General features: G+C 41.9%; 1 protein-coding gene across 8 annotated transcripts in view; it reads right to left on the reverse strand.

Annotated features, from left to right (window-relative positions):
* ANK2 (ankyrin 2) overlaps positions 1 to 24200 on the reverse strand; it is a 315505-nt gene that overhangs the window by 210619 nt on the left and 80686 nt on the right. Inside the window, exon 1 of one of the 8 annotated variants that reach the window (XM_085546990.1) lies at positions 4720 to 5007. The exons of the other annotated variants lie outside the window; for them this stretch is intronic. Coding sequence (XP_085403116.1) covers positions 4720 to 4800 — 81 coding nt within the window. The 5' untranslated portion in view covers positions 4801 to 5007. Of the gene's footprint in view, positions 1 to 4719; positions 5008 to 24200 lie in introns of those variants that run through there. 8 annotated transcript variants of the gene reach the window in all.

The following is a 24200-nucleotide window of genomic DNA, read 5'->3' on the forward strand; positions in this document are numbered from 1 at the left end:
ACAGAAACTGTGACTGATAAATTGGAAGCCCACAGTGCACATCAAGCAGATGCAGGCTCAATACTTCACACAGGTCTGCATACAATTCACCACTCTCACCCAGGTACACAGCAGGTGGATATTTCCTATTAGCTTTGCAGTAATTAATCTGTGAAACACAGCACCTGCACAAATCTGCTAATATGCTAAGACAGCCCTATCTATTACAAGCCACCTATTACTCTATTAAAATAATTTTAAACAGTTTTATGAGCAACATAGATATTAATTTCAAAGTGTGACATGAATAAATGTAACCTTATAAGCAGCTGAGCCCATTGTAAGACTTGCACTGCTTTTTCCTTCAGCACAGCAGAGCACAGGAACACTTGCAGTGCTTCTGTTGCTCCCACCTGCACAAGGACAAAGCCAGGCTCATGGCAGCATGGCTGGGCTCATTCATTCTCTGTCTTGCACACTTTGCAATGCTAGAAAAACAACACCACCACAAGACACTGCAGTTCATATGTTCAGTTGTATCTCCCATCATTTTTTTCCCTGCTTCACTGCTGCAGTAGATCAAAATTATTTCCCCAGAGTGCCAACTACCACGGGGCAGCAGGGAGAGAGGCACAGCATGTGCTGTGCTGATGCAACCACCAAGCACCACTCTGCTGCAACCAGTGAGATCTGAGGGGCTCTGCGCCTCCTGAGATGTTCTTCATCATTCTTGTTTTGTTACCATTACGTAGAGCAACAAAAGCTCTGGGGGTCAGGCAGGAAAGGAGAAAGGACACTGCATCAAAGCATGCATACCTATGATGTCAGTTTTACACCTGGCACAAGATGTGCTGCAAGCCTTGTGATGGGAAGGTGAAGGGAACAAGCAACATCTGACCTCAATAACACAAGAATATCAGTGGACTTCTACCTGACAGTAAATATTTAGGAACAAAACAGGTTTCAAATTTGCATTTTCACAAATCTGTTTCTCATTTCTGTGACCCAGAAATAAATACTGCAATTTTTTCCCTCTATTCTCTTCTTTCCAGAGCAAATTCTAGAGCTACTGCTCTCCTTGTTTACTTTCATGCAAACTGGATTAATTCATCTGAAACTAAGGCAATTCCAGTTCTATGCAGCTGGTTCAGCTGAATGGAGGACAAAACCTTCTGGACTTACAAAAGTCATGCTGCTAATAAAATTAATACAACTGAGCTTTTCCTCATTAGCTCATTCTTATTCAGGTTACTGCATAAAAGCTAAAGTAAAACCTTCCTTCTAAAACTAGAGGATGCAGTCTCTCTTGGAAGGGACAGCACACTCTGGTTTCATCTCAGATGAGAAATCCCATTCTGTCCATAATTAATTGGGTTTATCTTGATTCTTTACCCAATTATACTTATTAGAAGGCTGCTGAAGAACCTAATTTCCCTTTCCCCTCAGTCTTTTGCTTAGCACACTAAGCAGGTCAAGCTCTTCTAGGTTTTGTACAAGAAAGGTTCTCCCTTCTCGCAGTCCTCCTCTGCACACATATCCATTCTTGTCCTTAAGCCCTGATGACCAAAATTATGCTTGTATTCCAAACTAGGTCTCAATTACCTTATGCACAGAATGAAAAGTCTTAAGTAATCAAAATTAATTAAAAGCATTAGCTTATACACAGTACTGACTCCATTAGGTGGGATACATCTACCAAATCTCCAATGAAATCATGTTACTTATTGTATCCCTTTCAGTTTTTTCTACAGCTGCATTAAAAATGGGAGATGATGAAGAAGTCACACACATCTTCCTTTAAATCAGCATTACAACTACCTCCAAGTCCAAGTATAAGCCTGCCTCCAGGCTTTTAATTTCTCTTTAAGAATGAGCAATACAAGAGATGAGTGGAATTTCTCAGTAAACTAAGATGCATCATTTTTGCATTAGCCTCTCACTGGAGCATGCTTTGTGATAAATGTGGCCAGGATTTGTGGCTTCTAGAAGCCCCTTTGCCATCCAGCAGTGCTTTTTGTACTGGGTAGTGGGTATGTGCCCCATTTTCTACATGATGACCAGTAGGGTTTTTTATTTGCTTGTTTGCTTTTCACCTGAGGCATTCTGCAACATGAAAAGGCATCTTAAGAGGAAGTACAGGATTTTGGGACACACGGACATCATAGTGTACACAGCAAAACACGGGAGGCCTCAAAATCCTGATGCAGTGTAAGTTCACATTCACTCATTGCACTGCTCTTGAAAACAAGTGCTATGGCAGCCACTGAGAAGACAAGAGCAACACACACCAAGCTCTGCTCTGACTGGGTTTCCACTCAGTTACAGCAACATAACAAAGCAGTCTCACTCACTCTCACCTCCACCAGTTTAAATCTTATACTCTCTTATACACAAATCTTATACATCTTATATAGATGAAGGCAGAAAAAATCAAGGGTCACAATACTTCAGATATACAGTGCAGAAGTACCTCAGGAAAACCACATGTAACCCTACAGCTGGATTCACAGACCTGTTAAGGGCAGCCCACTGCTCACAAAGCCACAAACACCATTAAACAGGTGAAATGTATTTTTGGTGTTTGCTGAATGTCAACTATTCAGTTTTTCCCAACACTGATGATGACACTGAGACCTCTTCGTTTTAAAGCACATAAGAAAAAACATGGGCACTGCCAAAAATTAGAGAAAACCCTACATCACTGCCCAGCTGGGATGCTTTCCTGGAACATAAGGCAACCTAGCTAAATCCTCTATCTGATATGCGCTACCCTCTGCCTCTCCCAATACATAGATCAAACTCGCCTAGCTCAATTAATATTTAATTATCCACACAAAAGGGATCAACTTCCACATTACAGATAGAGGGCACGTTGGATGGTGCAATGCAGCTCTGTTCAGCAAAAGTAGTTCAGGACCTGAAAACAGACTGCATTCCTCTCAAGTTTGGAGCTCTTGCACGCAGCACTTACATGCCTGCTCCAGAAAGAAATTATGCCTACCTAGTCCAAACGTGTCAGAGCTAAGTTCAAGTGCGTGCTTTCTGATTCAGGCAAACAGCATCCAGCTGGAGTTCCAGCACTCCTGGCTATTCCAGGATGCCTTTTCCTCAACAAAAACTACTGATTTGTAGGTTTCAATACAGTTATTCCTAAAAATGGATGTTCCAGCCTGGAATGGTGTCTCTTCGTCAAGGCACCAAAGGTCAGATTTCAGCAGATCTAAGCCACCACCAGACTGGATGCATCAGTACCTACAGCATTATTGTCAATGTTTCTAAAAGATAACTTTGAAAAGACTCAAAAGCACTAATTACAGCTTTTTGGTGAATGGAGCTGCATCAGCTGCTGGAAGATTCTGAATATGAAGGCTCTGCATAAGAGGTGCTTTCCAAGCATCCTTTGGCAGCAGAGTACTGTATTCTTGCGTTGCAATCTTGAAAGACTCTCAACCACTTCACTTAGAAACAATAGCAAAACAACCATGTATGCACGAACAACAAAAAGAGATGGAAACATCCACACTGGTTTCTTAAATCTTCAAAATCTCCCCACCAACACGAGGTGGCTCCCAGGTCACCCAAGAGCCAAACACAAACTCTGGCTATTGCACCCGATTGTCAGATTTCTGCTCTCCTTTATGGACATATGCACCCCACAAACAAACCTCTCTGATTCCATCTCTGCTATTCAGTAGTACATGAAGTAGACGTATCCCCGCTACTCTGTTGTGCTTATATTTAAAGCCAAGATGCTATATAAAATCCCCCGCTGTGTGGAGATCCAGGCAATACTCCAAACACAGTGGGGTGGGGTGAGGACGTTTTTGTTCAATCTCTTGCTTAGACTGGTTTGTCTCACATCCTTACAGTTACACACACAGAATCCTTCCTCCGTGATAAAACAGGGCCTGAATGTCACCCATCACAAACCAGCTATCCCTCACCAGGTCAAAACCCTTGCAGAAATCCCCAAGAAAGTGCCTGCTTGCAGCTCCGGCTATTTCCCATTCATCAGGATCTATCTTGCCTACACATAATGTGGGATAAAGCACCAGTTCTACCAAAGGAGAGGTTGAAGAATTCACCAGTGAACACACTTTGCATGGATTGCATCCTTCCTTGCACCCAAGTGGTTCCACACCCTGCACACCATGCACCTCTGTGTAATAACACAAGCTTTACCCTCCTACGACTGAAGGAACGGGTAAAAATAACGCAAAACAGTTTGGTCATAATTACACAGAACACCTGCCATCTTTCCTCTTACAGGGGGCAGAAAAGCCACACTGCCTCCACACAAACAGCTGCCTCCTCCTAGAGCCGTTAATAGCAATTGCCCCAAAGCAGGGGGCTGAACGCACTGCGCACCCCACGGCTCGCACAGCATCCCTCGCTGGGCGCCTGTAACGGCGCAGCAGGTGCCCGTCTGCCTGGGTGTGGCCGCACACTTCGCTTCTCCCCGCTCCCTCCTCGCCAGCTCCGCCGAACGACCACAGCCGGTACAAAAGCGCATCCCCGTCTGATCGCTTGTAGCCCAATCTAAGCAAACACCTGCGGAAAAGCAACCGACGGCCTCGCGGACCAGCGCAGCTCTGCAAGAAAAGGGGCAGAAGTGCGCGAGGAGAGCCGGCACCGCCGCAGGTAAGCGGCACCACGCGCTCTCCTACCAACTCGGGGCGACGCCCGCCAGCCAGACACCACCCAGCGCGGACCCGGAGCCTCCCGCCCGCCCCGCAGTACCTTTTTGGGCCGCTTCCTACGCTGGCTGCCGCCGCTGCTCCTGTCGCCGCCGTCGCTCCGCGGGGCCGCCTCTTCGCTCATGCTGCCGCGCGGCTCTGCGCTCCCGGCCGGACGGACAGCCGCGTTCCCGCAAAGCCAAGCGCGCTCCCGCCGCCGCCCAGCCCCTGCCGGGGGCGGCACCGCGGGGCAGGGCCGGGGGCGGGCGCAGGAGGCAGCGGAGATGCCGAGATCGGTGGGCTCGTCGGGTGAGGGGGCGGCTGTGCGCGTGGAAACGCGTGCTGGAGTGCCCTGCTTGCCCTGCTTCCCGGTGCACGTGTCAGCGAGAGAATCCACAGCTGCTGCTCCTGCCCTTCCTCCAACCACCCCCCACACAGAGCTAAGCCCTGCGCCGGTTGTCGGGTATTGTCATGTCACGAGACCCCTCCCTGCTTTAAGAAAGACTGTCAAATTACGTAGCAACGCACCGCTCTGCGTTTTGTCATGTTTCTTGGAAAACTAAAGAGGAAAAATAACAGAATCACACAGAATTACAGAATGACCCGGGTTGGAAGGGACCTCAAGGATCATGTAGTTCCAACCCCCCTGCCTGGCAGGGCCACCAAACATACACCTTTACTAGATCAGGTTGCCCAGGGCCCCGTCCAACCTGGTCTTGAACACCTCCAAGGACGGGGCATCCACAACCTCCCTGGGCAGCCTGTTCCAGGGCCTAACCACTCTCCTAGTGAAGAACTTCCCCCTAACATCCAACCTAAATCTTCCCTCTTTTAATTTAAAATGCATAGAGCAGTCCAAGCCCACACAGTGCTCCTGCAGACAGAGGGTACAGAGGCCAAAGAACACCATGCTTCACCCAGCCCAAGGCAGCATCTGGCCCTTGCTCCCTAAACCCACTTTTTAACTCCATGCTTGTAGTTAAAAGGAAAAGAAGGTAGCAGCAAAACTGCAAAAGGGCACTGTGACATCCAGAAGAAGGAGCAGATGTTTCTGAGAGACCTTTATGATTGAGGGCTTGATTCCTAGTGAAAGCACAAAGTCCCTGGTAGTCAGAAGGTCAGTGCCCAGAGGAGGCAATCCTGGCCAAGTGCAAGCTATGAAGCATAAGGAAGCAGCATAAAGAACACATTTGGAAGAGTTCCAGTCTCAGTGTGGAAACTTTCTAGTTCTGCATTCTCCATTGTCACAGAAGTCCATGAAAATACAGGGGGAAGAGTCTAAAGCTAGATGGCAAAGAGAAGTACAATCTTTCCTATTCAGGAATCAGCTGTAATTACCTGCATTTCTCACCTGATGTGTTTTGGGGTTGTTTTTGTTTACTTTATATATACACACACACAGACAGCAGTAACACTACCATACCGTTCCATGTGATGTTGAGTGTACAGTGCAACAGTACCTACAGACCTGGAAAAATGCACTATGACTTGTACATCCAATGCTTATCAACAAGAGCCACAAAAGCAGCACAGCCTCGTGAAAGGCTGACATGCTCATTAATCTCAGCTGCTGTTAGCTTATGTTGTTTAAAGACCCATGCTTGTTACAGCTGCATGGATGTGAGCAGGTGAGGTGTCTTAATGCACGCAACACCTGGACCACAAAGACAAGAGATAATGGCCTCAAGCTGGGCCAGGAGAGGCTCAGGTTCTCTGAAAGAATGGTGAGGCATTTGAACAGGCTGCCAAGGGAGGTGATAGAGTCACTGTCCCCAGCGGTGCTCAGGAAGAAGGGTAGACATAGCACTAAGGGACATGATTTAATGGACATGGTGGTGATTGGATGGTTGTGCTGTGAGGTCTTTTCCAACCATAATGATTTTGTCATCCTGTGATCACATTCCAATGAACAACTTTACAGGTTAACATTGTACAATTATCTCCCTTCCAGTTATCTCCCTTCATACAACTCTGATGGAGGGTTCCACCCTTGCTTAAATTTGTTTCATGGAAGTGGAAAGCATTTACACACCAGAAGTATGAATCAAGTCCCACAGAGTCCTTCAGCAATGTGCTGGCTTGTACCCACAAGCACTGCCAGAAGCCACTTATCCTACAGGAGCAGTAACAGCAGCAGCTTAAATGAGTCCCATTAATCTACTGAGTGCAGTCAGCCAAAATGACTTCCTTTCTGAGCTTTGTTTGGGTGCTTTCCAGACTCAGGACCCTCACTCCCAATCACTTGGCTGAGTTTGCCATAGCCAGAGAAGAATGCCATCTTTACTGCATTGGCAGAATACACCAGCCTCTGCCCAGCTGTGATGCTGCTGCCACTGCATTAGCTGTCAGGCTCAGAGCGCATCATTGCTTTGTGCTTACTGGCTTCCCCTTATCTATCACATAAACCACAACTAAATAGTCAGAACTATATTTTTCCAGAGTACTACTTTATGATAGCATTCCCAGATACTTCCACAATTTAAAGATAATATTAATCCCATAAGGGTAGATCTATTAACTCAGCAGAAGATGTGAAATTTATGGTGCCTGAAATCCCACTATTACAACAACAAAAATCAGGAAATTCTAGTTAAATGAGGACCTCTCTCTATGGCTTGACCTTACTTCATATGAATAAATGTCAGAAAGCCAATATGCTTCTGTGTGTCTACATTGCACATTGTGGAAACTGAAGATTCAGGAAGAGGATCTTATTAATGTATACAAACATGATGGGAGAGTACAGACAACAGAACCAAATTCCTCTTAGCGATGCCCAACAAAAATGACAAAAAACAGTGATCACAAAGTGAAAAAGAACAAATTTCATTTAAACACCAAACTTTTTAAGTCCAGAAACTGAACTTTCCATGTTTTAAAATACTTAAAGCTTGACACTGAGCAACTTGCTCTAGCTGACCCTGACTTGAGCTGGATCAGATAATATCCAGAGGTCCCTTCCCCACCTGTGTTTTCTATTGTCCTACAAAAGCAAAGCCTCCATGCTACAGCTGTATGAAGTATGCACTGGTTTTAATATTTGTTAAAGGTATTAAAAATACTTCTACGTTCAAGATGAATAATTGCAAATATTCATTTTTTTTTAAATGGTGACACCTGTACTTTGTCAGTTGCATCCATGTTTAGCATTTAAAAAAATATCTCAAATACCACATGCAGTAAGTGCTCTGTACATACTGCCACGGATGATCAGCTGGGATTTTATTGACTTGCCACTACAGGGGGTTTCTGCTGGTTACCTTCAGCTGAACCCTCAGCTCCCATCTGTCCCACTCCGATAAGAGAAAAACAAAAGACCCAGACTTGGGTGACAAACATCTATGGTTCAGCAACAAACCAAAGTGTAATAGAAAAGAGTTTAAAAGTTTGCATTGATTTCATTATGCCAAGAAGTCTGAAACAATTATCTTTTCATTTCACCATAAAGAATAGAAATAATTCAAGTTAAATAACAAATCACTGAAATAAGGATTTTTACAAGCTTGTATAACTGTTCCCTACTTCTTTCCTCCTTGAATACAGCATAAACAGAATCAATAGCAGAGAAATAAAGGTGCAGGAAGGAAAAAAAAACAGTCTAGGGAAAATAAAGTTACTCTGGCTCAACAGATAATTAAATTATACAATAGCTTGGAAGGGACCTCAAAGATCATCTAGTTACAGCCCTTCTGCCATGGGCAGGTGGTTTCCTCTCTGCAAAAATACGAAGTGAAATCCTGGTTATAATAATGATAAGAGGAGTTTCATTGTTCACTTTATCCAGACCAGCCAACCATTGCTGGTTTAAATACAAAAGGTTCTCCCACTAATATATAACGATCACAGTTATCCAATGAGCAAGAAAACTTCTAGTACACAAAATCTGATTCAGAGACCACAGAAAATTCCATTATTTTGTTTAATGTAAAGTGGACCTAATCCCTTCGTGCAATTTTGTGCTCTTCGGTACAAGAAGAATTCACCATCTGACAGAGATGAAAGGGGTGGAGCAACAAAAAATCCTGTAGCTTTTGAATTCATAAAAAGTTCCTTTCATTTTCCCCAGCATATCTTCCAATCAGAACTAGAATCACCTTTCCAAAGAACTAGACTAGGAAAGCAATGGTTGAACAGTTCGTTGCTGGTGACCACTGACAGCATTCACTGAACAGATTAACTGTACAGCCACAAGCACAAATACCTGAGCATGTCTGAAGGATGCAAAACAACAGATGATGCAAGAGGAACTTGAAACAAAGATCCCAGGTGCAGTACAGGCAGGGGACTGACCTGTTGATAATCCTGGCTGGAAGACTCCTCTGAAGGACCTAAGCAGGACCTCTCATTCCATTTGTTACTCCAAGCAAAACACTGAATACAGGCTTACTTTTCCCTTATACCTAGTGGAGAATGGGACCAGGGAAATGAAAAACAAAGCTTGGGAAAAGCTGAGGTGCTAATCCAAACTATAACTCAAAAAATACCCCAAGTGTGTTTGTTTTCTTTAGCAGTGTAAACAAATAAATGGATAAATAAAACATAGTGATCAAAAAGGTGAGACAGTGTTCATTTCTGACGCTTCAGATTGCATTTCTTAATAAATGCTTTCCTCCTTCCTTTTGAAGATTTCAGCTTTTACATGTGTCATACTTTTACATTAAGGTAATCCATTAAGCTAGTCCTAAAAAAAGTAATAAGAATGCTAAAACTGTGTGTCTAAAAATACAAAGCAATATTTCTTTAATCTGGACTTATCTTGCACAGCTATGACTGATCCAGTAATAGCGCTTCTCAGGATATTAAGTCAGCCTGCTCAGAGCTAAGAAACACAAAGCCATCTCCCAAGAAAACCCACCTTATTTGCACTCCCGTTCTTTTAACAAATCATGCTTGGAAAGAGAAAGTAAAAACGAAAGAAAACCCCAGGTGCATTTCTCTCCCTGCTTTGTGGTTCAGCACCGACGGCCGTGGACAGCAGCGGGAGCCCAGCTCGCTGCCTCCCAGCCGCTCAGTAGCTCCAGTTCCACGCTCAGCACACCATGAGCACGGCAAATGGTCTGGTTCTGTTTCCTGTTACCATAGGCCTAACAAACCATAGCTGATGATTCGTGCTAACATGGGGTCCTTGTGGGTTCCTTCCAACTCAGGATATTCTATGACTAAAAATGCATATTGTGGAAGAGGTCCCTTCAAAATACAAATATTTCCAAACTGTGATAATTTCAAGTTTCAGTTTGAGGTACAATCAACAGTTCATATGTGTAAAAAAATATATACAAATCACTTGACTATTCCTTATTCCCTCTAACCTCTGATTTAGCAGAGGGTTGTTAGAGTTAGGGCACTATGCTTAGGCTGTGGTTGGACTTGATGATCTTCGAGGTCTTTTCCAACCTGGGTAATTCTATGATTCTATGACTCCAGGGGAAAAAAAGTCATTCCATGGGAGTTGAAAGGAACTATCAACATTTAAGATTTTTTTTAAATGTGACTGTCTACAGACTTCAAACACTGAGAAGAGCCAAATACGGTGCTATACACTGAAATGAATCTGAGTATACACACTGGACACCGTATCCTTTTTTAGTAGAAGTAGAATGTGTTATTGATGCCAAGCCAACAGATTTACTAGATAAAACAATTGTCTAAAGAGAGAATTCACATTAAAGCAACTGGTTACATTAATTAAACACTAAGTTACTTTTTCCTTCAGCACTGATGCCTCCTGTTTGCTGGGATTATGTGAGATCTCTGGCATTAGCTACATTATCATTATCAGAGAAGTTTTGCAGAGCTATAATTGTCCACATAGTCTGCCAATGGTCAAAATATGAACAAATGAACAAATGTCAGGTTAGGGAAAATAAATTTCTTTCAGCACTAGTAGTGCATTGTAGATCAAACAATTAAAATCTATGAATGGAAGGCACCATTTTCTGCCCTGTGGGAGCTGCAAATTGATCGTCTGCATTATCCATCCATCTGGTAGTTACATTTAAGCGTATGTGACCTCACATAACACCTCTGTTCAGAAGACATCAAACTTAGGCAGGAGAAAAGGCTCTCAAGCACCATGCAATTACCATGCTGGTCACATGCTGCATGGCGATTGCTATAGAAACCAGACACTACTAGGGACACTATCTAGCCAGAGGCGTTCCTCTCTGAAGCCTTGAATTTTTATGCTTTTGTTAATTGTTGATTTATGTTTTATTTTGGGGTAAAGAAGTTGATTTGTATGTGTGTGTTCATCTGGAAGGCAGAGGTGGAGTGAAATCTGCAATCAGCATCAGTGTTAAAAAAATAGAAACAGTATTTGTATCACACCATCTACAAAACACAGTATCTTATATCATTTAACGTGCACAAACTGCAAGAGAAATGTATTGTGCTTTTTAACAAATTTGTAACAAAAAAAGAATTGCTGGGTTTGTTTTTTTGTCAGATACTCAAATTTTCCTCTAAATCTGAAATTCTTATAGATATACGAGCAGTTACAATTGTTGTACACATGCCTGTCTCATAAGGTGCTCTTTTGATTTTTCTTGTGAAATCTTTCAGTCAAGCTTCTGCTCCTTGCATTTAAGTTCTCTGTATCCACTCTTTCAAAGTGAATGATATAGCACTCATTCATGTAAAAGAGTTAAGCTATTAAAAGATGTCACATTCAAGAGTGCCATAACCTGGGGAGAGGAGGCAGGATGGAGCCTGGGAAGGGAACAGGAGAAGTAGATAAATTGTGCTACAACATGGAAAAGTGAAAAATTGGTGGAAGAATCAGTACTTGCTAAAGCCTACAGTCCTCCAAGACTGGAACTAACAATCAAGATCTACAATGAGAAAGCACTTTGAAACACTTCTGCTAAACTGTGTGACAGCTCACATAGACAGCAAGAAGCTTGATTTACTGTGGAGACTAGCTTTAGAGCAGGTAAGACTGCACTGGGCAAGGGATCTGGAGTAGAAAAAGCCAACAGAAAAGCTCTTTTTTAAGGCTTTTTTGAAGACAGCAATGGTGCTGCACTTGCACTGGGGAGCTGACAGCTTGTGGGCGGGTCCTGAGTCAGCAGGGGTGGAGCTGGCACATCAGTTTGCACTCTACAATAAGCTTTAATGTGAGATGTGAGCAGGTGGATGAGCTGCTCAGCCTGGTGCTCAAGGAGGAGGTGCAGAGGCTGAGGACCATCAGGGAGTGTAAGGGTGAGACTGATTGGTGGAGTGACTCTGGTGTCCTGGAGAGAAGGGGGCCAGGGAAATACCCCCAGAAAAGTGGCTGACCCCCTGCCCAGTCACAGGAGGACAGACCTGACTGATGAGGAGGGTTGGTAGAGAGTCCCAACTCAGCGTCATGGGTGCTCCCCCTCCTCCTACCTCATGTCCACTGCTCCCTCTAAGCAACAGGTTTCAGGTGTTGGAAATAGAAGCAGAGGTGAGTAGTGAGATGATGGAGGAAGCGCTTAAGAGGGAGCCTAAGGCAAGGGAGCCACCTGCATACCTTGAGACTTCCTCTGCCAGGAAAGAAAGAAGGGTAGTCGTGGTGGGTGACTCTCTTCTCAGAGGAACTGAGGGTCCCATATGCAGACCGGACCCGTGCCATTGGGAAGTGTGTTGCCTTCCTGGGGCCCGAGTCAGGGCTGCATCTCGAGTATTGTGTTCAGTTTTGGGCTTCTCACTACAAGAAAGACATTGAGGCTTTGGAACATGTCCAGAGATGGGCAACAAAACTGGTGAGGGGGCCGGAGCACAAATCTTATGAGGAGGGCTCAGGGAGCTGGGATTGTTCAGCCTGAAGAAGAGGAGGCTCAGGGGAGACCTCATTGCACTCTACAACTTCCTGTAGGGAAGTTGTGATGAGGAAGGGCTTGGCCTCTTCTCCCAGGCAACAAACAGGACACAAGGAAATGGCCACAAGTTGTACCAGAAGAGGTTTAGATTGGATGTAAGAAAGAAATTATTCTCTCAGAGAGTGGTCAGGCACTGGAATGGCTGCCCAGGGAGGTAGTGGAGTCGCCATCCCTGGCAGTGTTCAAGAGGCATCTGGATGAGGAGCTACAGGATGTGATGTAATGGCTTGTGGTAATGGGAGGGTGGTTGGACTAGATGATCTTGTAGGTCCTTTTCAACCTTGTGATTCTATGATTCTATGAAGCTACTGCCACTGTAAGAAGCGCCAGATGGTTTTTTACTGTTCCAGAAAGGAAAGTAAATAGCAACAGTGCTCACACAGCCTTAATTCTATCTGCATTAATATATTACAGTCCAATCATATCATTTTATCTGTTATTTGACTAGAACCACCTGGCTCAGTCACAGCTTAAGACTCAAACACATCAGGGGATCAACAAGAGGCACAGCCTGAAGATATCTGACCTCTGATTTGCAGACTTTTAAGAGAAATTGAAAGACACCTTCTAGGATACTGCAGGACTAGGAACAGGACAGTAACTTCTCACCTAGAGCAACTGAAATTCATCCTAGGCTACAAGATGAATGCCACTACATCTGTCCCTGACACTGCATTTAACACAAGATAGATGCTTAAAAACAAGCTGTTCAATCTAAAGTTTCTCTCCTATCAGAGATCCTATGGTCTTTTATTGAAAGTTAAAAACTCTCAGCAATAATCAAGACAACATTTTGTATCTGGGATCAAGGAGATGTAATATGGTGCTTCTGAAAAACAAAGTCTCCATTCTCCCAAACTAAGGATTCAAACAGTTAGAACTTCCCAGTGTCATTTACATACATCTCTTTTAGCATCCAAGCCACTAAATAGAAATAACTGTCTCATTGCTTAACAAAAATGGAATGAAAATTAACTATTTTTTACAAACTGGATACAAATATTATGAGCAGTATAGATGATCTCCCAAGGGAACAATAAAGTTGTCTTCAAAGTGGGGCTCAAATAACAAGCTGTAAATAAGGCCTAGGGCCACAGATTGAACAATGAGGATGAAACAAGATATTGAAAGGCTGTTCATTAAATGGGTATCATCTGCTCTGTGCACTGAATGTGACAGGAGTTGGTGGAAAATGCATTCTGGGTCTCTGTCACTGAAGACTATTGAGATGCATACGCGTGACCGGGACAAACAGAGGCTGCAGAAGCATCATCTAATGCTGCACCCTCAGAGAAGTCCTCTCAGTGTAGATTTTACATATATTAAAAAAGTATTAAAGACTTTACTGGAATACAGGATGAGAGCAAGACATTCCAGTTTGACAGCCAGTGCCATTTCAGATGCTCTCAAATTTTTGGCATACTGCTTTTACTCAGTGATTTCAATTCCAGCATTAGTAACTTGCTCAAAACAGGAAAAGGATAGCAAAAAAATAGAAATAAAAAAGGAAAAGATCAAAAGATTCATAATACATGCAAGTTCCAATTACATGGGCTCTTCTGACTGAGTTCCAGCACTGTCATCAGCTCCCTTGGTTTTTATTAATAACAACTAGAGCAAATTTTTGGTATTCCAAGAGCTTACCAGCTGACCCTGAAGCTACTGTACCTAGTTGCTATGAAGGCTGCTCTGAAAGTAATGCCTACAACATCAGAGTCAGAATTTCGTGGCATGGCAGCAGAGGCTGAACCTTCCCACCAACAATCTGTTAAATGTTATGGCATGTCACAGACATCAGCAGAGAGGATGTCTGACATCAAAGTGCATATGAAAAAGAGGCGTGGAATTCAATTCCTCCACGTTGAAAAAATAGTACCCCTTGACATTCACTCATGCTTGCTGAATGGAGACCAGACAGTGGCTACAAGCACAGTGAGGCAGTGGGTGGTGTGCTTCAGCAGCACTGACAGTGGGTCACCTCTGCTGGTACAGGTTTTTATAAGCATGGAATGTAGGCTCTTGTTCATTGGTGATGAAAATGCATAGCTAATGTTGGTGACTGTGTTGAAAAACAGCATTTTGTAGCTGAATATTTGCTCTATCAAAGAGTGTTTTTGTGCTCCCTCTGTTGTAGTTTCCATGGAAATAAATACAAAGCATTACTTCTGAAGCAATTTATATATATACAGCAGTCCCATGAAACACCATACTGTTTTGGGAATATCACTAAATGGATCCTCTAATAAATTGATTTTGTGAGCTCAAGAGAATTATTAGCATAGAATGTAATAGTAGTGTGAGCCCACCCACCAGCAAAGGAAATGATTCAGCCACGCTAGCAGATGGTTACAGTGCAGAGCTCCATGCAGCACTGAGATGTTGTGTTAAGTCGCCCAACTGTTTATAGGAGTTCACTGCTCTTCGTGAGATGTCGTGTTCAGTGATTAGTATTCCTACGACTAGGCTGCCTCACCCAATTCCTACAGACTGTTCCCTAACCATTTCACAGTCCTGTTTCTCTGGGTCCAAGAATAAAGATAGCATGCAAGCATCTGTGGGAAACAGGACTGAAAGGATCTGAGCACTTGTCACACTAACCTCTCTCCAAGCTGCAGTTCTGAACACTAACTGCTGTAGGAGAAAATCCCAGTGTTTCTTAACCAATTAAACTACTGAATCACAAAATACTGTGACCTTGACTCACAGTTCTCCCCTGAAAATCTTCCTGTTGTATGCCTGCCCATACCAGAATCTTTCCCTGCCACAATGTTCCATTTTCAAGTGTTTTTAGTCAAATATCTAGGACAGTTTCTTGCCTTGAGAAAAAGACTCTTCCTCCAACTTTCAGTGAAAAAATTGCATGCGTATATATTTAGCGACAAAATCTGGAGTAACATTTAACAAAGAATTTATTCTTTCTTTACTATTGTTATTGAATATTGAAGAGCACTTCAATATGTCAATCTGACATTCTTCTACTGAAAATTCATCTCTTTAGAAAATATTCTCTTTGGAGCTGTACCAATATGTACTCAATTAAATACACATTAAAAAAAAAATTCAGAAGTATTTCCTATGTTCACCCACAGGCATTGTACTAAATAAAAGAAAATGTTAAGAACCACTTTTGCAATCTGCAGCAACTTTTTTTAGAAATATGACTTACACATTGTTGTTCCTTTGGTTTCAGGTAAGACATTCGGTGTACAGATATTTGTTCTTAGGAACAAGACTGAGACCAAACTAAGGGCCAGACTGTGGTTTGGTTGTCTTGGGAGTGTTTAGGTTTGGTTGGTTGTATTTTTTTCCCCCCGCTGTTAGACCAAACAGACACAGTCACAACTGTCTGAGCCTCAATTACGTATGGTCGTCAAAGATGACCCCACAGGTCCCAGAGACTGCTCTTCACTGTGCTATCACATTGCACAAGGGAAATTAAGTTTCAGATAGTCCACTTGTAGGCCTGCCCTCAATCAAGTACGTTTAGTGGAATTTCAATACAGTGAAGCATTTAATCACATTTAAGTGCTTTGCAGTATGACAGTGATCTTAAAACACATGCTGTAGTGGAGTAATCATAAAAATAAACTTCCACAATAACCTGTAAGCTTGCATATCCTGCAAATTAAGTTGTAATATAATAGAAAAAATAAGATTAGCATAGTTTTAAATTATCTTTAAAGCAACACGACTTTTGAGTCAAAATTCTCAAACACACAAGGAAGCAGTGCTGTTCGTTCCCAAAGACAATGGACGCTTACTCATCTGTTGAACTTGCCATTTGTGTCATAAATACAGTCGCAGGCTTTGTGAGTTCCTCTGGACAGGCAGGACTTGACCCATGGTATGCAATAAATTGCAAATACATTTTTGCCCTAAATACAAGCGTCACTTTTAACAGCAGAATGTTGCTAATTTGTTTCAGTGATTGAAACAAGCTGGAAGAGATTGTCTTTTACAAGCCACACTTCCTCTAAAGATACCGCTGTATGGCTCCTGTAGCAGCCCTGTGAGCTGATTCACCTGAAGGAGGGAGCACTTCTCAGACAATGTGGCACTTAGCACTCCCACCGTGAGTAACAGGATGAATCATCCAGCACTACCAAAAACAATTCAAGGAAAACAGCTACACTGTACGTTCTTCTTACCTTCATGTGCTGTACCATCAGCAGCTCAAATACTTTTTCTCATCTTAGAATAATTTTTCTGCTTAGTACATTAAGGCAAAGCACATAAAGAAATGAATGCATTTATTTTTAACTCCTGTCCCTGTCTCAATAGGGAACACCGGCAAGGACAAACTCCATGTCCTGGAGGCACCCCTGCAGGTGCAGCCTGCTCTTGGAGCAGCCCACCCCAGAAGCAGGGCAGTGGCCTGAGAGGACTCCCATGGCACTGTCCTCATCACAAGGCTCATCCCAGAAACCATCTTGTCACAACTGCTGCCCACACAAATACACCAGACAGACACATCATGGCAAACCTAGCTTTGCACATCTGATTGCTTTGGCAAGCAGATGTTTTCCTTGCTGTGTGAAATAGGCTCAGGGTCCAGAGGGAGCTACACCACATCACACGAGGAATTCAGTTTAAATTTAGAAAATAGAAATGCATTGCAGAAGAAATGCTAATCTGATAAACCTTTGGAAAACGTGGGTCACCTTGCATACATGAGCAAGGTCTAGTATAAGCCCACCCAGAAGGGAAGTCCAGAATCATCATGGTCTGAGACACCTACCTTAATAAGTGGAGAGGGACACAAAACCAGATACAACTCATAGAAAGGAGGCTTGAAAAGCTCTTCAGAAAGTACTGGCTGTGTGGTAGCATTTTTTTCCACTCTGCAGTAGTACCAATAAGTTACACTTGGAAAAATGCTATCAGAGTATTCTTCTCCACCGTTATTTTAGCAAAACTTTGGTTTGTTATCTAAAGCCGCATCTAAACCCAACACTCATCCTAAAGTACATTTACCCAGAGCGGTAAGAGTGGTACCAAAACCTACTCTAGGTCAGAGTAGGGAAGGTGGCATCCTGCACTCAGCTCAACACCTTTATGAATAGCTTCTGGGTTTAAAAAAAAACAACACAAGTAGTACACACTAGAGATCAAAAGTATTCTCATCAGTGGTTGGCGGGTCAGCGAAAAATAAATACTCATATTGTAAGTGCAGCTACTTTTCTTCAAACTTGACTTTGGATGTTAACTCTGTTCCTACAGTCTTGCTGATATTCAGTCATGGAATCATAGCATGCCAAGAAGTCTCCCTCAACAGGGCAGAAAAAGTGAAGTTTCAAAGCCTGAGATGGAACAAGGCCACCAGAGGTGCCAACAGAACAGGAGCAGCTCTGTGGAAACACCAGGACCTCTGCTACACTTCATCTTGGCTGAAGAGCAAAGATGCAAGTGTCAGTGCAAGCACAACAAGGAATCTGCTGCCACTGGTACAAAGAGAACAGATGAAATAAAGAAAGAGAAAAAGAGAAAGTAAATAAAACCAAAGACAATATTTCCCCCGTAAATAATTGTTGTGCCACAGTGAAGCTGATGAAATGAGTTGACCAAATTTTAGAGTGACCCTGGGAAATTCTGAAGAAAGACTTTTTGTCTTTGAACGCTAGGTTATAAGATGTTCACATTCACAGGAGAAGTATGTGAGCTCAACTGAAGGCACAACAGGTGGCAAATAGGTTTTAAGTTACAATACTAACATGAAATTTCCACTGGGGAAAAAAAGAATAAAACAAAACAATATACATGTGGTGTGTTTTGTTGCATTTTTAAGTTTGATAATTATTAATAAGAGATTGTTGTCCTTCTGCATTAAAGTTAAGATTCTTAACAAGAACAAAAAGGATATTAAACGCCTTTAGCATTTATTTCCTGGAAACCAGCTGCAATAGCAAAGAATTTAGGAATCCAACCTCATTTAATCATTAGAGCTAATATGACAGCTAGGAAAATAACCAAGGCAAATTTTCATTTTGGAAATATACACAAAATTTGCACATGCAGAATAATCAGAAAAGATACACAAAGCATTATGTGCAAAATAAAGAAATGAACGTCCTATCCTGCAAAGATGAAAATATTTCCTGTTGCCAGTAAAAATACTCATAAAATTTGGAATGTAAAATAACAGCTGAGAACAGTTAGCTACAGGAGAAACTGTCTGCTTTGTGGTTATTTTTCAAATCAGTGCACATAGTGGCAACCATAGGTTTTCATTTCCTTTATGATAAGACTTTCATAGCAAGAAAACTTGGCAGCATTTCTTTTTGCTGTAGTTTGAAAGCCAATACAAATTTCATAAATTCATCATAACTGATGAATGTAAAATATTCTGTAAAGCACACCAGCCACCACAATATGGAGACCATCATATGTAGCGATGAAAAGCATCCTTAATCACATGGGAGTATAAAAAAGAGTGCTGCAGTAGTACTAATCTCATCTATCAACTGCAGTCTGCACTCAAGACACCCTTACACTTACTGATTGATTCAGACTTACTGGCGGTTTCATTGGTTGCTCCCAGCAGCAAATCTGAAACAGGTTCTGCAGAAACACTGTCTCATCACAGCAGAAGCAGCCTTATCTTACACCGCCTTCACTCCCTGCTTCAGCAAACACATTCTTGCTTTGTACTACAGGAGATGAAATTCAAGATCCCAAACAAGGCAATGACGTTCAATTCCATGTGAGCGCTGTGCAACCAACAAACCTCAGCAGCTGTCAGATGCGGTACTTCCTTCCTAGCAGACCAGGCAGACATTAATAAGCTGCCAATACCAACAACTAAAAACAGAGTTAGAAAATTTTATCTGAAATACGAAGAAAAATTTAGAAGGTTACTTTCATACAGATTTTGCTTCAGTTGAAAACTTCATTAACTTCTGGCTTCATAGCACATAACCATTCCCTGCAGTTTCTTTAGTGTTATAAAACACTCCATGTCAGGTAATATTTGAGAAACACAGAAAGTAAATTTTGTGACTATCTATAATTCAAATGCATGCACTACTGTTTTAAGTAACACATGTGAATGAAGTGAAGGTTCTAAATAGTAAAAAACAAATTCCAGGTCTCCTTTCTCAAAAGCTTTCATTTTTAGCTGCATTATTCCAGTTACATGTTAATATCAACAGGCAAAAAAACAATATTGAACGTATCTCCTACAGTATTGGAGTAAAAGTATTCATTTCAGAAAGTGTATGTTTCAATTAATAGTTCTTCACAGGACATAACAGAATATTTACTGCCTTGATGAAGGCTTTTGTCTACGTACCTTTTTAAGCATTCCTAAGTTGTGTGTAATCCCTTGAATGGATCACAGATGAAGACAGCCCATGTATTTAACATTGTTTTTTTAATGTGTGTTGTATTGTTGTATACAATTGCATAAGTTATATGATGCCAGTAAGGTCAAGGAATAATTTTCAGTGTAAGAAGAAACTGAAGTCCTTTAGTTAAGAATGCCTTAAGGAAGACACTTAAAGACTGACACAAAGACTGCATTACATATTTCTCTTCCCTCTTAACTTATGCATTTCAATATATAGTATTTTAACCACAAAGTCCAGAATACTACTGATACTACCAGATGCCAGTACTACAGAGAAAACACTGACAAGTCAGTTCTTCCACATCCAGTTCCACATTAAAACAGGACTTTTTCCCCTCCAGAGAGGCTTTTTATTTTTCCCTGCTGTTCCCTCCAATCAATAGCGTGCTTCAGAACATAAACCAGATCTTTCTCCCTGCCCACAAAACCAGTATTTGGGGAAAACCAGAGCTAGGAATTCAGAAATGTAAGAGACACAAGAACTCTTGAAAGTCCATTTTCAGCAGGCATCACTGAGCGCAGAGGGGAAAGCGAGACTTACTGAGGTTAGATGTGCCTATAGTTCATACCATTGTGCAGACACTTAGGAAGAGACTGCGCTATCCCTCCCAACCTTCTCCTGAGCTCCATGGATTGTGGAAACACACACTCAAAGAAGAATGCACAGCTGAAGTCAAATAATCTGCCTGTCAGCAGAAGGGGTCACCAAGGGAGTTCTAGGGGCTTTTGTGAGGACACAGACAGCACAGTGCTCTCTGCCAAAAAGAGGAGAAAATGGCTTTGATATTGCATTCCCAAAATACAGAATCCTGCTGTTTGCTTCAACTCCTCCCAAAGGCTGTCATTTAAAGTGTTTTGATTTTTGCCTAATTCCCCCTATTCTACGTACTATTCTTTTTCCTGCCCATTTCTTCCCCCTGTGATCTCTTACCTTCTTCCCCTTGCCCCATCTTCTTGTGTTTCTACTCGGCAAATCTCACTTTAGCTAAATTGGACCTAAACATGTATAAGTGTGTGCTTAATAACAACATGCTGTGAGTGTTTACCAACCCTCCTGCAGTTTGTTTGTTCTAGACCTTCTGTTGCCCTGTATGTGAATCACCCGTTTAGGCTACAAACCTTCAGGGAAAAGGACTGTCTGTTGTTCAAATCATAGCATCCAACACATAGAGCAACATTCTTAGTTATTACAACAAGTTCATTAATACTTTCATTTTCTTGCTTTCTGGATTGTTGGATGTTTCCAGTTCTTGAAAATATCCAGGAAATAAAAGTTACAACCACTTTTGAGTATACACTGAATAGTACACATGAGAAAGAGTTTTGTGATGTAGATAGAAACTCAATATAAAACCCCTGCTGCAGACCAGTTACTGACAAAAGTTACTCTGATTCCTGGCAGTCAAAAGAAATCCCATGCAGAATGGTAGCCCCCTCATGAGAAAAGACTGTCTTGATAACTCTTTCCTTAAGTTTAACTATACCCAATTGTGATAGCTTTGCAAAGCAGGTCCTGAAGCACTGAGAGGAATCATCGAATCATTACAGTTAGAAAAGACATCTAAGATCATCTAATCCAACCATAAGCCCATCACCACTATGTCCACTAAACCATTCCTGAAGGGTTAGGTCACAGAGCAGGGACCAAAATGGGTTCTGCCTATCCTCTGAGCACTAGTTGTTATCTCCCTCATTTGCACACACTCTCCATTGGGCCCTCAGCTTCTCTGCCTAGATCACATGCACAATTCCTGTTACCACAACAAGCAATTTCACATCAATCTGCAAGGAGAAGCAAGGCCTCACTGCACCGGCAGCAGCAAAGAACAGCAAGCTAAAGACTGAAGAAATGACAGCAAGGGGGAGAATGGCATGTTCCTGGACACTGCAGTGTGTTCCAAACCCTGCCTCTGTGAACAAAGGCTCTTTTTAATTAGGAAATGGAAAAAAGTCCCCCTTTCTTCTCTGGCTTTAGAAGGGCTTACATCACTGCTGCTTCAATGTCAGGATTTAAGTGAAAACAAGCTTTCCAGTGGGCTTGTCAAATCAATGCAAACCAGGGATTCCTGGGAGAGTTTAATCTACATGCTGACTTCCTTAACTGATGGTTAGGGCACCTTCTAATACTGACTCCTCTACTGAAGAAACAAAACCACAGCAAAAGACACTCTCCGTGCTCGTACAGTATCAATATTACAATGAACATATCCCCAGCAGCAAGACATGATACTTTTTCACTTTTTCATCCTCTAATTGGACCCAGGGCTCCCAAGAGAAATAAACTATTATGAGCCCAGTAGACCTCAGAAGCTATTCTAGCACTACTGTTTCACACACACAGAAAAAATGAAATTTCATCAAGTTTCAATTTCAAATTCAAGATACCTTGAATTTGAAGACAGAAATAAGATGTGAAAAGGAATAGAAGTACATTAGCAGAAATTATATGGGAAAATAGATAGTCACAAGCATTTTTTTTCCTCCGCAGCAGTTGAAGTAAGGCACTGTGTTTTTTTTCTCCTCAAATATTACTCCATATATATCACACATCCCTTTGACTCTTTTTTCTTTTACTTTACACCTACATCAGCTTGGAGAACCCTGCATAACCCAACAGCCACACAAAATGCACACATCAGGCAGGGAAATTCCACAGAGTGGACATTGAGGGAAGCTTCAGATTATTTTATATATATATATGTATGTATGTATATGTGTGTGTACATATACATATGTATGTATGTATATGTGTGTGTGTGTGTGTGCATTTAGTATTGAACAAATAAGCCACGCTAGTGATTTTTCAACTGAAACCTCTAACTTGGGTTCTTCCCACAAGCCTTTCAGTCTTTATTTCCACAGGCAGACCTACTAAACAAGAAATAGAGCAAATGTTTTTCCTCCTGCTCTACCAACAAACAAGGACTCAGGCAGGCCCCTTCTGAGCCTTAAGTTCACTTTCCTGTTTAACCGATGGACTTAGGCACGTGACAAAAGAAACGAGGACAGGAACTCTGTTGGCTGGGGAGAAGGGCAAAGGCTTGCTGCTCTCAACTGTAGAAGCTGGCATTGACTTCTGAAGAATTACAAGCCAGCCAAATGCACTTTGGACATTTTTGGGAACAGCATGAACACAGCAGAGCCTGTGAGGGAAGACTGTGATGGAACAACACTCTTGCACTTCACTGTTGGCTTTTCCTGATATTATAATCAATTCACTACCTGATAATGAAACAGCTAAAGCCATGCTTTGAAATCAGTGTCTGCAACATAAATAGTAGTTGGATATATATAAGAAAAACAGTTGAGGGCAAAAATAGAAAGAGCCTGAAGGCACACAAAATCTCATTACAAATAATACACAGCTGCCTCTCAGACAGAAGTATTTTATTATAACACAGGTCCTTCTCTGCCTCCAATTCCTAGAGTTATAACTATACACATCAATCAAAAAAATGCCACCTCAGAAAAAGGATATTTTTCCTAAAACACATGATGCCAAAACTATCTACACTGTTCCACAGAGTGAAATCAAAGTCATTACTTGACGTACTTTTCCACTGAACTTACTAAGAAAGCTCATTTGAACTAAAAGTCACTTTTTACACATCAAACAACCAAGAGCTCATAGAGAACCTACAAAAATACTATTAGATTTCAGGCTAAAAGCAGTGCTAATCATCCACAAAAATTATGGCTTGCTGAAATTTCATATCAGGTCTCAGTACCTCAGTCTCTCCTCAAGCTGGGACAACTGTAGTCATTTGTAACTGTAAATAAACTTATCTCATTAAGGGCAATTCCACAACAAGCAGTTAATCTGCAGTTAATCTTTGCTTGGAAAATATGCTACCACCAAGGAATACAAACAGTGCCACAGCAAGAAAATCAGTGCTCAGAAACAATAAACCAGACACGCATCTGTATCCTCTGCTTTGTGAGCACACACAAGCAAAAGAAATTGAAGGAGTTAGAGACCAGATTTGCAGACTAGATTTCCATCTACCCAATCCTAACCTATGATTTGAAAATGTATTTCTTAAAAAAAATATTTGAAAAATGAAAATCTCTACTTCAGTGCAAGACAGAAATTGAGATGCTCTCGTTATACACAGCTGTGGATGAAGAGTTCAAGCAGTCGCTGTTTGAAGTGTTTCTGATGAGAAGTTTTTTTGCTCTGGTTTTTAGCATTTACTGAATCTTAGAATCACAAACGTTGGAAAAGATCTCCAAGATCATCCAGTCCAACCATTCACCTCTCACCAATATTTCCCACTAAACCACGTTCCTCAGTACAACATGTACACGGTTCTTAAACACCTTCAAGGATGGTGACTTCACCATCTCCCTGGGCAG

The sequence above is a fragment of the Coturnix japonica genome, chromosome 4 (assembly GCF_054131305.1).
Source record: "Coturnix japonica strain WE chromosome 4, WE-NBRP24, whole genome shotgun sequence".
In the NCBI taxonomy this organism is placed as follows: Eukaryota; Metazoa; Chordata; class Aves; order Galliformes; family Phasianidae; genus Coturnix; species Coturnix japonica.